Source organism: Drosophila sechellia, chromosome 3L, assembly GCF_004382195.2.
Source record: "Drosophila sechellia strain sech25 chromosome 3L, ASM438219v1, whole genome shotgun sequence".
Taxonomy (NCBI): domain Eukaryota; kingdom Metazoa; phylum Arthropoda; class Insecta; order Diptera; family Drosophilidae; genus Drosophila; species Drosophila sechellia.
Window position 1 is genome coordinate 22,094,872 of NC_045951.1, and position 17,842 is coordinate 22,112,713.

A 17,842-nucleotide genomic window follows, 5' to 3' on the forward strand; every position below is an offset into this window, starting at 1 on the left:
GTTCAACCGCCCATCCAGCCATGTAATTGGGGGCCTTTGAATAGAGCAGAAGAATGGCTTGCAGATGATTTAATTTATAGAAAACCCATTCCGGCTTGGTTAAATCTCATAAGTCCCGCCGAGTGGCTTTTAGGCGGCCAATGCGATGTCCCTTTGTAAATCAATTTTATGGCAAACAAACATTAAACGTTATTTAAGACAAAGCTCAGCAACTGCGACAAGTATAATGATGGCAATTTCCTTGCGTACACGACTTCACTTCTTCAGTTTTCCTCACCGCGCGCCCATCTCCCCCGGATCGTCCCTGCATTTGTTTCAAAGGAGCTCCGACTGCACTGGCCCCAAGCTCGTTCTTCGCCGGGCTCCTGCAAATATAAGAAAATGCTCGCTGCCCCCCACTCAATTCCGGAAGTGCAATTGATGGGAAATACGACGAAAAAGTACCCGTGCCATCCTTGGGAGCGCGTGCGAACGTGTCGAGAGGACCTGAACAAAGGACGCGTCTGGCGGTCGAGGGCAAACTTGTCGATGGAAAAATACTATGTCCCCAAACTATTATTGACAGTGTTTAAATTATTTTGCGCTTAGACGGCGCCCTCGTATAAATCGCAGCTTGCAGCGCGGCCAGCCACGTTCCGGGCAGAAATCCGTGTCCGTGTCGGTGGCTATATCCGTGTCCTTGTTGGAGGACTCATTAATTTATTTATGCGAAATGCACGTGCAACTATTTACTCGATTGGAAGTGAGAAATTCTGTTAGCCAGTGGAGATTTGAGCTCTTCAATGATTCATTGCCTTTTAATGTGGCCAGCTGATATCGGCGCAGCCTTCCTGAATAAGCGAATCCGGGTCCACTCACTTCATTTTTATGTCGACGTAGAAGATTGTTTCTGTCAAATTGACGCTGTGCCAGTCCCTCACATAAACACTAGAGTCTATGCGAAAGCTGCCAGAGCGAATGAACCGCGGAATAGTCTCCTTTTCCGATCGAATGTTGCGCATGTAGTAGTTGCCCTGGAAAGTGGCAGTTAAGCTACTCGTAATTCATTCATTCGATGAGATACAGTACCTCCCTGAGTGGACAGTTCCTGGGCACATTGGACTGCCTGAGGATGTTGTTCAGCCAGAAGTTGATCAGGCTGATGCCCTTGGCCCTGCCCATCACCTGGCACAGATTCACGTTGTAGGTGAAGACGTCCCGGTACGATTCTCCGGTTTTTGACACCCGCTGCGCTATTGTAGCCTTAAGCCATACATCAGCCGTGATGTTCCGCGCAAGGTTCAGGGTAAAGTTGATCGTGGTGTAGTCCTGACTGATCGCAGCCTCGTACAAGGATATGTACTTGCTGTTGTGGTCGGCGACGATTTTCCGAAAGAGCAGAAAGTTCAAGGACTGAGGGAAAGTAAAAGGAAGAGTAAGAAGCTCTGCTTTGGCGAGATCTTACCTTTTGGCCTTCAAGAAATCTGCACACCAAACAAAGTATTAGCCAAAACATAAGAACGCTGCGGATGACCAACATTGTTTGATATGGAACACCTATATTGCGCTGACTAAACTCGATTCAACTCTCGCTCTTCAAAGCTTTGTTTATGATAAAGCCATTAAAACCCCATCAGTTTTCCATTTGCGGAACCGCGCATATTTTTTGATCTACCCAAGTCGGAATTCGATATCGGGAAAAAGTCCGTGCTTCGCTAATCAAACCGTAGATCCACACAGGTGGCTCTCGAGCCAGGACTCTCAGCGTAATTAAATTGCAGGATTGTTCAAAAGTTTACCCAACCCACTCAGCCCCACCGAAAGTCCTTTGCATCCAGTGCCCATATAATTCGCTGGGAAACGACGCTAAAAATATGATAAATTACCGCTTAACGGGCAGCTGCAGTTGTCTGCCCGACAAGGCAGCATAAATTCAAAAAGGGCCGCTATTTGCTGCTAACCAAATCTTAATTATAAATCTAAAGGAAGCACTTGCAGCCGAAAAAAGTAGGATGAAATTACCGCAAGCGCAGTGCGCCCTAGGATGTCCGAGGAGCTGAGGGAGGAGCGAAATGATGATTTAATAGAATGGTCTGCGGGCACCGCCAGCTGGCTGCCGTGTCCTGTCGGCTGAGCCGAATGAATGGGCACCCGAGAGCAGTGGGAGGAGCGGGCGGAAATGACTCCATAAGCTGCTGCAACCATAAACCGGAAGTTAACAGACTTTCGCTGATGTGGCACTTTCATGGCACTGCTTCAGAACACCAGGGCCCGGACACCAGGACACCAGGACTCGAGGACACACGGACTCGGAGCCGCCTGGCCTGAGCCGACACGCTCGGCGGGCAGTCTGCGAAATTGTGACGGCGCATGGCCGCAGGATAATCAAATAATTTTTTCTCCGCTTCCTCCTATCTTTTGCTGGAGGACCTCGGCTTTTTTGCGGGTTTCCTCTGTAACAGCTTAAATTATTGTTGCAACATTGCCACAAAATGCTAATTGCCGCATACGATACGATCGAGGGGACTTGGTGTTCCGTCTGGCTCGGTCTTGGAACCGGCAAACTTTTTCGAACTGCAACTGTCATTGATTTTGCCTCATATTGGCAGTTCCCATTTTCTCAGCTGCCTTTTGCTGCTCTTGGTCGGCGCTTATCGCCATCTGTCAAAGGCTGGCAAATTGGCCTGCACATTAATAAATAACCCGCATAATGTCGGACAAAAGTTTGATATCGAACCAAAGGTGCACATGCCTTCATGAACAATAGAGCCTTTAAAGTTACAGTGAATAAATGAAAGCCATTAAAAACATTTTCTCGATTTCGTAACACAACAATGGTATGCCCAATTTCCCTTGCAAATGTTTACGCGCGAAGGAATTTGAACAACATGGATAATTGCAAATGAAGAGCTACACGAATTACTCTGTATTTCGTTTCCCAAATTAGGGTCATTTGGGGAGTTAAGCACGCATTGTGCCCTAGGCTGATCCACATGGGATCATGTCAATGACTTTAACCGACTCACAGGGAGTCGATAATGAATCAAGGGAGGGCTCTGAATAATTGTCACCATCCTGGGTCCCAATCCCCCCGCTGACTTCCACTTTGGAGCGTTCCCATACACGTAGAAAAAGTCGTCGCAAAGACGCGCCTGCTGCTCGGAATAAAGACGATGATTCTGTTGATTTGAATTGTGATTAAAATGCAGCGTATAATTTCCACCCCTGTTCCTGTACCCGGACGCCGGTTCCTGCTCACTGGGTGTCTGAGGCGCTGTCTCCGAGTTGGCAGCATGTGCGCCCAAGGAGCGGGAGCTTCTTCTCCAGAAGAAGTTTTGTGCCTCGCTTCACACTTTGTCTGACTGTGCACAAATTCCTGGGAGGGAATGCGGCGAAGAAAAATGGCAAAAACCGCAACTCGTGTCGACTTGATGTTAGAATAATGAAGAGGCAAAACTTTTGCGCAAGGCATGTAATTTTTCGCAGTGACAGCCGGCCGTAGACCCGCCCTTCTACTCCATACAAATAGCACCCGCGTTTCCCCCACCGGAACCGGAAGTTGTCATTCGTTTTGTGCATTTGTTAAAAAGTTACAGCTGAAAAAATGAAAAAGAAGCGGGAAGAAAGCCACAGCAGAGCGAAACAAAAACTGCATGGAAACTGCTGTTGCAGTCCCGCTTTTCTTAATTTTCCGCATGCTAGGCCTACGCCTAGCCTTGGTTGGATCCTGGCCTGGTCCGGACCGCCCCAAACTCCCACATAAATCACGGCGGGCCGGGACCCAGACAGACCCCAAGTCCGTGTCGGAATCAGAACCAGAATCGGAATCGTTGTGAGGGTCACAGTCGGAGTCCGAAAGGCCGCGTAATAAATGCGAACAATGACACAATTGATTGGCCAATTACGTGCGCTTCAGGGTGATTATGACGTTACGTACCGTTAGCCGACGCACATCAAGCCCCACTCGGACTGCACGGACATCGAACAGTGGGTGGTGGCCCTGGAGTCGTAGAGTCCTAGGGGTTGAGCCTGCCATGCCTGACTAAATTTACACAATTAAATGCGTGAAATTCGTTTGAATAATTGAGCAATTTTTCGGACACTGCGTGGCAATGGTGAAGCAATGTAGCATAAGAGGGCTTTAAGAGTTCATGGCTTTAAGGACGTGCGAGGTTACCCGCTAAGCAATGATTGGTTAAAGTCTCCAACGATAAAATTGCCTTGAATTGAAGTCAATAGCGGAAGCGACGCTGCGGATGCAAAAAATCGCCGAGAATGAATGGCCAGTGGTCGAGATGCGAGAGAAAGCCGCAGCTAATTTATTTGCAGGCTGGGCCATTTATGCGACACAGCAACGCGGCCATGACCAGAGGAGCGTCTGCAGCAGCCAGAAACAGCCAGAGGAGTAGGAGCAGCAGAAGGGTCAAGCACTCCATTGTGCAGTGGCTCGTTTAAAACGCTGATTCAGTTTCATCATTAACCAGATTAATATGGCAACGCGTCGCCTCTGACAGCCATCGGATCTGAGGACCCGATTCCGAGACCCCGAACTTGTAACCCCTTCTCGATGACAATCGATGCGCATGCAAATGCGGATGTGGATGTGGATGCGGCGGACCATGTTCTAGTCATTGTCCGTCCAAACGATGGCCATGTGGTCGTCCATTGCAGGGCACTTGAAGTTTATCGCTATGCAGAGGCGTGCCACGCGGCGTATGCACAATATTCGAGGACATCAATTTTTATGCCCCTCCAGTGTGTGCACATGGATCGCTTGCAAGCGTGGAGGGGGGATTTTGGCTAATTTGTCCGTCACATTACGCTGGTTAATTGTGCATGGAAATGGGATATAGCTGGTTTAAGCCAACGTGCCCAGTGGCTGCCATAATGGCTCAGTTTGGGACTTTATCGATGGCACAGCTTATCGAATACACGATGATTTACCCAGGCCACGCTCTGTGCTGCCACTTTGCCAGGTTATGAATACCACCCGGCTCCCGCAACCCACTCCCATCACATCCCGCACTGATTGCAATTGCAGGATATTTCCTGCTGCTTACTTTTCGGCTGCGACCCAAGCCAACAGTTTATTTAGTGTCTCTGGCAGCAGCCGCGTGGAATTGTGATAATATTTGCCAGGAAAAGTATTTACATTTGCCTCAAAGTTGGGCGCTGAAGCAGTTGCGTTTCCTCGGAGGGGCGTGCCGGGCCAGCAAAGCAGCTGAGTGCCAAACGAGCAGGAGGAGTTAGCCCTGCTTTCTTGCTGGCTTGACTGCCACGCAATCACAGTTTTCGACATTTTACGAAATTGTATCGGCGTCGAAGTTTTCTTTGCCGCTTATTTGTTTGTTGTTGCGCACTCGTTTTCTTTCCTGGAGAGAAAGAAAGAGCCCAGCGCGAAATAAGAAAAGTTTTCCTTTATTTAAACAAATTTTTGGCGTAGACATACGTGGCAACTCTTTTAAAGTTTTCGAGCTAGAAATACTTTTGATCAAGATGCAGAGCCGGGTAAGCGGTCAAATGAATTGTTTCCGCGGGAGCAGATCCTTGCCGAGCAAATTGCTATTCCCCCAGAGCTCAAAAGTATCCCCATCGCCGCAACTCGACTCAAGTGGTCTAATGTGCCAGGAAGCGACTGCTACTCGTTAGCATGGAAAAATATTGTCTAATAGGGAGCAGGGATCTCGACGAGGGACGGACACAAGCTGGGCGACCAATTAAATTTCACCCGCATCAATAATCATGAAAGCAAAAATTGCCAAAAGCCTCGGCGTGCCTATAAAAAATATCCTCTTCCCCCGAATTACGCGAGTACATCCAGCAGAAATGCCACATAAAACGGAAGCGCGGAATTAAACGGCGACAAGAGGAGGAGCAGGTGGATGCCACCGGTCCCAGGCAGACTTGAAGTCGACAAGCGTGTAAATGATATAAATTCAATTTAATAAAATTGTTAAAATCGCAGCGACGAACGGAACGAGCTGTGGAAATACTTTGCGCGCAGGTGAGCTGAAAATTGCTGTGAAATTTTAGTGCCCTGGCTAGGAAGTCGCTGCCAGGACTCTCAGGACTGGCTGCCTGCCTTCATCCTGGCGGAAGGCAAAGGCGGAAATACGCGTGAAAATTCCTAGCAATTATTTCACACAAAGTATTGAAGTGAGAGTCCCAGTAGGAGTAGGAGTAGGAGTGCGATGGCAGTAGCGTGTCCTCTCGCCTCCCCGTCTGGCTCGGCGACTTTTCCGTCGTCATCGAGCATTGTGTTGTCAGTTCAGAAGGATAGCGGCAGGATTCGAGGAGGGGGGCTGCGGAAGAGCAACACGAGGAGCTCGACCCAGACGGAAGCCCTCGACCAATACGGCTTTGATAGCATTTTAAGCGGCTTGCGTGGGTCTTATTCTCTCGCCTTAATGTCACGATAATCGCATAATTTCAGCCCCTGGACACTTTCCACAACTGCGAGAGGATTGGCCGCCCTGAAGCAAAAGAGTTCCGTTCCGTTCCTCCAGCCTATTAAGTTAACTGACAGACACTTTGCCCTTTCGCCACTATACATATATCTTTCGGTCAAATCGTCTCATTAAATTGTTTTTGAATGGTGCACGTGACTGCGGCTTTAATTTCCAAGCAGTGAGGTGGCAATCGCAAACGCTTGAGAAAGTTGGGATGGGCTTTCTCCATAACAGTTTAATTTAATAAAATTTTGTATTGATAGCCGCGCCAATAACAGCGGAAATGAATATCAGTACAGGAGATGAAAAGTGCCAGTAATCGCTTAGTTCCTTTCAAATCAGCTCATATAACACATTACATTCCATTTAATCTTATGCTTATAGATAAGTAGAAACTATTCACATAGTTTAAGTTACATCCACAGAGCTCAGTAAGTTGGCCAGCCCTCCACTTATCCCTTGAAGCCAAGTGTTTCAACTCGAACTGCCCACCCATGATTTCCGTAGACGACACTTGCGGCTCCTTCGCCCCTTTAACTGCGGTTGTCTTCATGTCTAATTTAGCGACATTTTATTGTACTTTTCACCACAATCGCTTTCCATTGTTGTAATACAATTTTCTTGTCGCATTTCGGCCAAGTTATTCTATGCCACTCTATTTTAGTTCATTTCATTTCGGTTCATTGTTGTTGCCACATCCCCATCCTGCTGCCCACTTCTGTTGGGCCTTATGTTGGCCGCAAAATGTTGTTTTTCTTTGCCAGGACCCTCTGGCTGGGCCGCCTAAAGCGTGCTACATATTCCTTAACGTTGTGTGTCGCTTGCACATTTTGAGCGCCCACCAGAGTGCTATGGCCACGGCTGTGGGCGTGGCAGCGCGCCCTCCGGCCGGGCCCGCCCATAACTCAACCGCAATAGCGAACTGTGACTGCGGCTTTGTCTGCACTTTTCCAGCAAGCGATGAGGTCGGTCCCTCGCCCTCGTCCTTCGTCCTTCGTCCCTGCTCAAGATAGTGCGAGAGTTATTGGCAAGCGACAGGCAGCACAGCTCTGGAGTCCTTTGCCGCTGGAGAGTCTGGCGGATGGAGGCACGACACCGCATATGTTTTATTAAAATGCGCTCACATTTCGCTTTCAATTTGAAGACAATTTTCGACTGCTTTTGCATGTTTGGGCACTGGCATGGTTTTATTGTTCTTTATGGAATGTTTTGCGGCCCACACAATCATTAAAAATGCTTAAGCCAGACAAGCAAAGTTTTGGTTCGCGCCCAAGTAGTTGTCTCAACTAAGTTCGGGCCAAGGAAATCTAAGAACTTGAATTGGCATAGCACCGCAGCAGGGAAACACATTTCAAGCGGTAATTACAACTTTTTGCAGCAATTAACGCAGCCAATCTCGCCACATCCCGAAATTCTCGGACTGCCTGAGCCCGATTCAAAAACTATGCCAATAAATCGCTCGCCGCCTGTTTTTCAAGCGCAGTTCATTAATATTTATAACAGCATCCAAATGCGCACAAAGGACTGCAGTGTGTGTGTGGGCTGGAACAAAGAACAAAGCAGTCGAATTAATTTAGCACCACCGACGCCACAACTGAACAAATCGAAGAAAGGCCAAATCGAAAGCCTGCTCAGCGAAGGAAATCAACTGTAGCCAGAGATAAAAAGAACCAAAATGAAGTATCCTTTTTCCTCACTCAATTTCAACAGATTCGGATGATAGACCGCCATAAGGACGAGCCGGGGTGGTAATTCCCATCTGCAGTCTGAGGATAGTGTGCGCCCTGCCACACTTGATTGATTTCATTCTATATACGGAGCGTTTTTCCAATTACAAAAGCGCTAAAATCAGCACAAAATCAAAGGGCACACGCCGTGGAACTCGTCCCAGAAATGTTCGCATAAAATGCGCTCTTCTGTGCTTCTAAGTGATCCTGCTGATGACAGGATGTACCACCTACATGACTATGCTATTAACTTGTATTAATCAGTGAGGAAATAAAATTTCATTCCTAGATAATCCAGTTCGCACAGCGTTTTACAAGGATCACTGGTCATTAAAAATTATGTAGAACTTTAGGAAAACGTATAGTTTCGAATATGCCAAGCTTCGCTTTATCTAAATATTTGTAATTAGTATTTACATAACATATTTCTAATGTACTCGTAAAAATCATAAGATTGCTCTTAACTTAAATGTTCTTTACTGGCAATGAATTTCAACCACTGTGCCCACCGTAAACGACCATCGATGATGGCGTATTAAATAAACTGGGCGAGGGAAAGACAATTGATGTGGAAGGCGAGGGAGGGCAGGCCTAATTGCGGAAGCAATGCGCCAGGGAATTACTTGCAGTATCCTACGCGGCGTATACGTACTGCGATGATTTTAACTTTTACTTCTAAGGAGAGTCCGAGTGGCCTTTCGGCTGTAAAGCGGCTTTGAAATGGCAATTAGCATCAAGGATTCGCTAAGACAGTGGGTGGCTCGTGTTGAGGCTGAATTAATGAATTAACATGGCCAAATGAGTTTGGACAACATTACAAATGGAATTCCTTGCAGCTCCAGTGCAGAGCCAAGTTGCTTTATGACCAAAGTTCGGCTTGAGCAAAGTTTCGCAATAAAAATTCAGAAGATCTCCACGTGTTCAGCATGGAGAGCGCAGGCAATTAGCCAAGAAGAAGAGAAGGGTTCCACTCTTGGTTCTCCGTTTCGAATGCATCCACGCAATTTGGAGAATCAAATGCCGTTAAATTGTACCATAGCGCATAACAAATTGGTTTTTTAGCCGGCAGCATGTGCCTGGGACATGCCCTTCATCCCGCCTCCGCGACAGCCACAGAATTCTGTTCGGAAAATTGTCAAGCCAGCCGCGACAAAAGCCACCATTTGCCGTCGCCTCCTTGTTTTGTTTGCTCGGGGAGCAGCCTTAATGTTGCTGTCGTGTCTGCTTGATATATTGTTATCATCCAGCCATGGAAATTATTTCATTACATTGTTTTAGTGCCCCTTTATTGTGTCAGACATCTCCGCTCCGGCACTGGGAGCGATAGTTCTTCAGGTGGAGTCCCTGCCACCTTAAGTTCCCACTTCCAGTTTATCCATTTGTGCCATTTGTCGTCTATTAAAAACTTTCACTGACTAAACAAAATTGAAAGGAAAGGCCGATTCGCAAATTTAATAAATCTGCTGAGCTCCCTTTGAAGTTTTTATTTTGCCAATCGGCAGGGAGACTTAATCTATCAGATAGAAGGTACTCCTCAGCTCGCTGCGAATTCGTGTTCATTTCATTTGCATTTAAAATGAAAAGAAAATCAGACCAGCATGAAAATATACCCAAGCTGAGCCGATATATTTGGACATCATTAAAAGCGTTACATTCGAATGGAGACAAGTTGAAGATGACAAGCACGAGGACAGAGACGATGACGCTGCCAAAGTCGTCCTTTCGTACTTTCGTCCTTTTGCTTGATATGCATAAATGTCAAAGTGATTACAATGCAGGGCCCGCAATGTGTTTATCGTTTTGTCGCATGCTTCACTGCCCGAGTCCCTTCCCCAGCCCCCAGCCATCCCTTCCAGCATTGAGAGGAGCGAAAAAAGGACAGCGCGCTGAGTGTTACAACGCCCTGTCCTGAATGGGTATTCAGTCATTCATTCGCTCACTCGCTGCTTACACGCCCATCGAGCACGAGGACGACGATGCACAGTGGTCCCCAGACCGCAATTGAGCATTTGCCCACCCCTGCGGAAATCCCTGGGCCCGGGAACAGGACCTGTCCTCTTAGGACGGCATCGGAGATACGTCTTGATGTACGCAGGTGCGCTTATTGACGCTCGACTGCTCTTCGTTTGAGTACTAGCCGAAAATCTCAGCCAGATCAAAGCCAACGGACTCCTTGTTTTCCGCCCTGGTGGCAAGCTGTGTTCGTCCCCTTGCAGAGCTGGATTTGGGCTGCTTCTTAATATATTTGGGACTATCAAGAATCCTTTCCCAGGACGTCTTCTGGTGCGGCCACAGTTGTCACAGATGCTACAAGCCTTCCCGGTTGTGCTACTCGATGACGTGCAGTTTTTACGGTGAACTGAGGCGATAACTGTAAGCGAAATGGGTGAGGACTCTAATTCAATGACCACATTCGGTTAAAAGATGCCGAAGATGCACCGAGCAGCCTAACCATATACTATACCCAAAGGAGAGCTCCAAAACAAATCCGTTTGGCGGACCCAGTCCCCAGTTCCAACCCCCCAAACATACATCGTCTGCAAAACACTTTGAACTTTTTAAATTTTTAATGAATCAAAAATGTTTTCACACATTTTCGCACTTCCCGGCCATGTGGGCTTGCATCCTGTCTGCTCCCGGGTTCGAAAAGTGTTTCACATGGTGGAGTCGATTTCCATTTTCAGCAGCGGAGAATCGGCAAAAAACTGTGACAGTGCCTCATCGACTGGTTTAACCCTTTCAACCTTCGGAGGTCTCCTCCCATCACCGGATTTGTAATTGAACTTAATTCGATTTGGAGCGAGACAAGTTTTTTGACAGCTGCTCAAGTTCCCAAAGCTCCCAGGGGAGGATGCACTTCCTTTGTCTCTCATTAAAGCCTCACGAATGCTCTTTAAGCGGATCCAAGTGAACCGAAGGATTCCCAATTCCTGCCAGCAATTACATGGCCGTCTCCGTAGCCCTCTTCCGATCCAATCCAATCCAATCACTCAGCTCAGCTTATTTAGTTTATGACTTCGCTTCGCCGGCTGCTAAACTACACCTTTTCCGGAGTGACCGCCCGGTCAAGGAGGTCCTGGTCTTCCTGCAGAAGAGTCCACTGGAGGTGGTCAATTTTTTCGCATATGTTGCCATGAAGGAGCACTCAAGTGCGGCAGCTTGAGCTGCGCACAACAGTGGCAACAACAACGGCCTTAACAATGCCGAGCACAAACAACAATTTTACATTTGGCCAGAAAGGACGGGCGCTTGCAAAATAAAAATCGAGAAGTGGAATAAAATCATCCAAACTGCACCCCAAGGCGACTTGGCTGGCTGCGTCCTAACAAGTTCATTTTTCTGCCAGTCAGCCGCACAATTGCCCGCAGAGGAGTGGAGTGGTATAAATACTTTCCGTGCAATATATGAGAAATGATTTGATTTTACAATTACAGAAATGTGATTTCATCTCGGAGTAGTTAGAAAAGGTCTGTGGGGGAGATGCAGCGGAGGTTACCTTCATTTTAATTGGTAACAAAGAAAGTCCTGGGATCTCCGGTCTGCACTGGAACCGGCAGCTGCAGCCATTCATCGACGGAAGCCACGAGGACACCCACAGTAGCCATAAATCGAGAGGTTGTACTTAAGTTGAATTTATTTAAATACCTAAAGACTTTTGTCTGCAGACATCTGCCATTTTGGTGCGGTGTCCCTACTGCTCCAACCCGTGCAATCTGGATGCGAGACCCAGAGCACTATTTTTGCATTTGGCCATATTTTCAAGAGCGTTGTTAATTTCATGCCCGAATAGTCAGTGTCTTCAAGGAGTAGCTCTTCAAACTCCTGCGGAGGAATGGGCAAAATGGAGGATTCACGGAGCAAATTAAGAGTCGGAGGATGAGGCGGCGAACGATGTGAAAATTGCGCATAATTTTGCATTACTAATCTATAATTCCCTGCAACTTTTTTAATATTATCCTCACCTCTGCCTAGGAAGCGCCTTGCGGGGTGTAGATAATAAGCTTCGCCTAAATTAAAAACTTTTCGCTGCGTCCAGGCGATGTATTTTTACTTTCGTTTGTTGTTTTGGCCAGCTCTAATTGTAATAAATTTTCGTTAATAAACTGAAACTGAATTCGAAATCTTGGCAAAAGGCCAGAGGCAATGGCCGAATGAAGCACCAAGGACTCTAAATACCGAGTTGTGGTCGTAATTAAAAATATATATCAGGCATTTTAAAACCGCTTCGAGGCCTAAGTTAGTCACAGAAATAAGTCACTGTTTTAATGAGATATGATAATGCTGGAGACTTTCAATTGTTACAACTGAATGAGCCAATCTATTTTTGAATGCCCAGAAACCATTCACTTTCAGGCACGATTAGAGCTTGATAGTTATAACCACTGGGCCACTGACGTCGATTAGTTGACTCTTACGCCGATGCTTTCAGAGTGATTAAAATCGCACAATGGACGTCCACAAGATGACCTGCGAGGACTCAGGGCGGAACCCTGGGGTCTGGGTACGGAGTGCTGGCTGTGGACGGTGAGCGCCTTCCGGCCAAAGTAAAACCACACAATGCCTCACATTTGCATACCACTCCGAACTATTCAACCGGGTAGCGCAAGTGGGTGCAGTGGAGGATGGGGAGTGTTAACCCGTTGACTCGACAATTTTGCGAAATTAACCTCAAACTCGACAACGGCCTTAGGTCACGTTGCAGCGTCCACGTAAGTCACTTGGGTCCGTCGTGCCCCACCTTCCGGACTGACAGACTGCCGGACTGCCGGACGAACTGACGACTGACTTTCGGACTCTCGGCTGCGTCGTTGGCATAAATGCAAGGGCCGACGTGGGGTGAACTGAGGAACGTAGCCTCGTCAGCTAACTAATGGTGCCCAAATTGAATCTAATCATCATTAACAATTACACAACGTAGCTGACTCTGGTGATTAGTCGGACCATGCGGGTCCGAGGGCCGAGTCCCACCCCCATCAAGTCTAATCATATGCAAATAATTAAGCGCAGTGTGACACGAGACCGGTTCACCAGGAGGGAGGCCCGGATTGCAGGACACTTCCCGGCTCAGTCGGTGAAATATTTTCCCCAGGTCCCCGACGTGAAGCTCTCGCCTATACTTTCTGCGATTTCCCACCCTGGCGAGCCTTCAGTTCCCGGTTCAGTATCTGCGGACTGCGTGCTCGTCGAGATAGGGAAAAGGACAGGCTGCGGTCTGGGAAGTGCCTGCTGATAATGCACACACTCGGTTCATAGGTGGCTAATAAATTTGAATATTAATTGTCAGAGTCTGCTGCCGCCTCTGTGGTGATGCCCATCCTGTCGGGATTAACACGAGCCCGCGAAGGGGAAGGGCATTCAAGATTGGTAATTACAATCGAAATGTTAAGGTGAACTGATTGGATTGCTGGTCGCAAAAGGATGATTGCAACAAACGAATGGGTTTGAATTGCCATGGGTATGAGTATTAATTGTTCCATTTCTTAGAAATTAAGTTTACACAAATTGGGCTAAATAGCAAAATCAGGTTATATTAATCTCGGTCCGAAAATAAATATGCACTCAAAGACGCAACAATTTCCGTAATTGCCGTTGCTGCTTCATTAATTAGCTGTTAATTGTTGCAAAGTTGAAAAATCATCCCAAAAGAAGCATTTCGCTTGCCCAATAAAGATTTATGCGAGCCCACGTTAATATTTTAAATTTTGATTCCACCCCAAGGACCCAAAAACGAGAATAAGGACGAAAGATAAAAGTGCAGAAACTGCAGCAAAACCAATAAGCAGGACACGTTGGAACACAGCGTCGAGGTGGCTTGTAAAAAAAGCCGAATCGCTCAACCCATCACAACGCCCAATTCCCTGGACGCCCACAGAAATGGGCTGTTGCCACGATTAATTTTACGCTCCACTGTGCCAAGCTGTTGTTGCTGGCCAAGCCACAGTCCTACACTGAAAGTCAAATAGTACTAGTTTGAATACTCCGGGAAGAAGAATAATATTATTTATGTGTAGATACTTCAAATATACGCATGCATGACAATTAAGAACAGATACATGTGCTAGTTCTGTGTGAAGGGAATTTCGAGACGGTTATTTTCCTGCACCCATGACATTTTTCGCAGTGTACGAGAAGAGCACTGCCATTAGCAGGCAGCTGTTTCGGAATTGCGGATTTTTGGGATGCAGTTCAAAGTGGTGGGCGCTCGAGGGGCAACCAATAGAACATTTTCCGTTTCCGTTGCGTTTGCAAAAGTAGTCCCCCGAAAACTCGTTTCCTCCGCACGTGCGAAAACCCGGGCTTGGGGCACCAGAGCGGGCTTTCGAATGTGGTGACCCCGAACCCCAGCTCGTCCCTCTGTGCTCTGTGTCCTGCACCCTTCCACGAGCTTCAATAAAAATACGATTTAATAGCCAAATTACGCATACGATTTGGGTGGAGGCTGTGTGTTCGGGCCTTTCTGCTGCGTTAGGCAACATTTTGGCGCCTGACCCCCGGCACATCGACCTCAGAAGTTTGCAGCTTTCGGCTGATAGTATTGTTGCACAACCCACTCTCGATTGTTGAGGGCGGGAGAAGGTGGGGAGTGAAGTTGTCAGGATCCTGCACAGGCAGCACATTTCCAGCTCGGTCCGGTCCTGCAGTCCGCTTAATTTTTTAATTGCATTAAATAAAAGCCAAATAATAATTGCATAATTGAATGAGCTGCGCACGGGTGTGGGCACAATTTTCTGGCTTGTTTATTTTTGCCCGTTTCGGAACTTCGAAACGGTGTTAAATAAACGAGGCTGCATTTGGTAAAGTGATCGAAATGCGGGGAACAATGTAATAAAATAAGGTTGTATCGGTTAAAATAATGAAATTGTATTTCATTCTTTATTTAGATCACAATTTGTATGCCCCCCGTTGTACCCAAAAGCCACCTATTAAAGTGCAGTTGCATATTTTAGTACGGAAATACACAAAGTAATCAATAAAATAATTATCTAGTAAAAACACACGAAGAGGATAATATGCTTCACTTAAGTGGCCCCCAATTGATTGAGTCATTCACGAATCACTCCTTGCCCCGTCCCCAGGGATATATGATTGCATCCTCCTGGCCTGACTTAGTTTATGATCTCACTTCTCCGAAACTTTTCCCATCCGTGTTTCATTATCTGGTCCCGTCTCGTCCATTCCGCCCAGTAAATTGCGTTCGCTGCATGCCACCGTTATCGCTGCTCTGCATTTTTTCACGTTTTAGAACAGAACAGAAAAAGTCTTCGGGACGAAAAACAATCTGCAAAAACACTTATAAAAGTTGACAGGCGGGCAGCGGACAAGTTTTTCGGTGAGCCCCACTCGTTGGGGGCATCGCATATTTTTAACGGGGCCGCTCCACAGCTGCCACATCACCATGAACCACGGGACGTTGCTCCCACACGGACGGCAAACATTTACAATTTATTGCACATTTGCCTACAAAATATCACCCAATTCCGGACCAGAAGGGAGCGCGTTTAATGGAGTTAGCGGCGAGGGTGGTCCGCCCAGATCCGGAGCGGGTGGCACGGATGAATGGGGCCGTGGGCGTGACATTACAGCATGTTTCATTGCACATTTGATGAATTTATTGCAGTTTAGAATTTTTTGCACACTCTGCAGCCATTGCAATATCGTCCTCCACTCACCCCAACTTCCAAAAACGGGCACAAGAAGTGCAAAAAAACTTTGCTCTGGTGCGACGTCGAGCCCGAGGCGGGACTGTACCTCCACGGTGTGGTAGGGTGGCTGCACATTGCAGATGGAGCAGATGAAGCTGTCAAAACGAATGTTTAGAAGCATATTTATAGTTTGGCGCGTGATAAGCGTCCCATGAAATTAAGTTCGGTCTCCTAGCCCGAGTTCCGTTAGGTGGTGGATACTTTTACGGTAGTACTTCGGCTCTGGAAGCAAGCGAAGTAAAAGCAGAGTCATTAAATCAGGTTGCACAAATTAAGCAATTCCAAGGTGTCCTGCTCACTTTCCGCTCCTCCGCTTAATTACCCACTGATTACAGGTAGGAGCGGCCAGAGCGGCCACTTGCTTCATAGCCTGGCTAAGTGGTATTTACGTTTTAATTTAGCGCTTCTGATTCAGCTCAGCTTCTCTCATCCTGGGCCCCAATACGCTTTCGGTTTCAGGAAGTGCATCGGACAAAGGGTCGCATAAAAGCAAAAGCCGAAAGGAGCCAAGCCAAGGCGAACCGGAAGCCGGATGTGAAAGACTTTAAGCCGAAATCGGAGATCCAAAGGGCACGGACGAGCAGCACTGGGCAGGGCTGTGGGACATTAACGTCTGTAATTGCTGCGGCTGGCCAGACTTCCCCTAACGACAGGACACGACGGGACGGGACAGGACACCCGGGGAGCGACTTCTGACGCCTGCTTCCGCCTTCGTGAATGCCCCTTTCAAGTGGTTTTTGATGACAAAATGAAAGGTAATTTCAGCGAGATTTCGTTCCAGAGTGTCCAAGACAAATGACAAGTTATGCCAGCGGCAGGAGCCGCAATAAGGATGCCCAGACGGGCGGCTTGAGTAGGCCTTTGTCTCGCCAGGCGCCTGTGCACACCCAAATTGGCCGCGCCGAGCATTTCCCATTAGAAATGAGCAAATTCTTGCGAAAATGTTTTTCGGCCAACAGGAAATTGTGGCCGCATTAGGGATAAGTGGATGTGGATGGCCAGCTCGATGTGGGGGAGGTGGCACCAGAGAGGGCAACCCAAGAAATCGTTGCTAAGCCTGTCATTTCCCTCTGTATACTTTTAAGTAATTACTGCGTTCGACAGTATCCCATATTGGAGGATACCAGTTCCATACACTTCCCAGGATGGCCGCATTCCACTAACCAGGACACCCTGCAATGCAATCCCTGACTTTAATCAGCGAGCCTGCGGCCAAGCGGAGGGCTCCCATTAAAAGCGAAACAAAACGGAGGCCACTGGTGGGGGGCTGGAGTTGAAGCACTCGCATCTATATCTCCAACTGTCTAACTGCGCTGGGCTGGGCTGTATGTGGGGCTCTATGGCGGTAAATCTTTATAAGCGCGAATAATTGGTTTCCTCATTTAATGCGAATGGCTGGCGCTAGCAGGGTGAAAGGGCAGGGAGGAGGCATTGCAATCGCCATAGAAAATGCCTCACAATAAACATTTCTTTTGCCGCTTTTCCCACCATCCCGGCTCAGCCGCCTGTCGGAACAAACAGCAGGAGTCATAATATTGCAACAGCATCGGATGGGTGAAAACGGGCCGGGTTGAGTGGGGTCCAACGAGCACAGACGTGGCGTCAGCTTTGAGAATCGGGGATTGGGGCTGAAAAAGAAATTGCTGGAAAAAATTAATTGCATTTTCATTATGTTGACTGACAAAGTCAAAAGGGAGCGAGCTGGAGCGACTGGAGCAGACAGACAAATGACATGGATATAGGCGCTTATTTTTTATCCATCCCAGAGAAGATGGCTTCATAGTGGAGGCATAAACTGTCGTTAGCTCCAACTCAATGCTTAGGGCATTAAGTAAACGAAAGTGGGTAAGTTGGGGTATCTGGATATAGGGATAAGGAATAGCTTCTTAATAGTTTCTTGAATTCTCTCAATTTTGCAAAACGTCCATCAAAAGCTAAAAATACCATTAAATTTAGAGCGAAAAGTGTCCCGATTTCTTATCAC

General features: G+C 47.4%; 1 protein-coding gene across 1 annotated transcript; it reads right to left on the reverse strand.

The window, feature by feature from the left end:
* Positions 1-740: 740 nt before the first annotated feature.
* Positions 741-1,519, reverse strand: LOC6616573. The gene is made up of 3 exons (XM_032719818.1): positions 1,445-1,519; positions 1,069-1,392; positions 741-1,013 (listed from the first exon to the last, which is right to left on the reverse strand). The coding sequence occupies exons 1-3, from the start codon at positions 1,517-1,519 to the stop codon at positions 855-857; spliced, it is 558 nt and encodes a 185-aa protein (XP_032575709.1). The 3' UTR covers positions 741-854.
* Between the last annotated feature and the right edge of the window lie 16,323 nt (positions 1,520-17,842).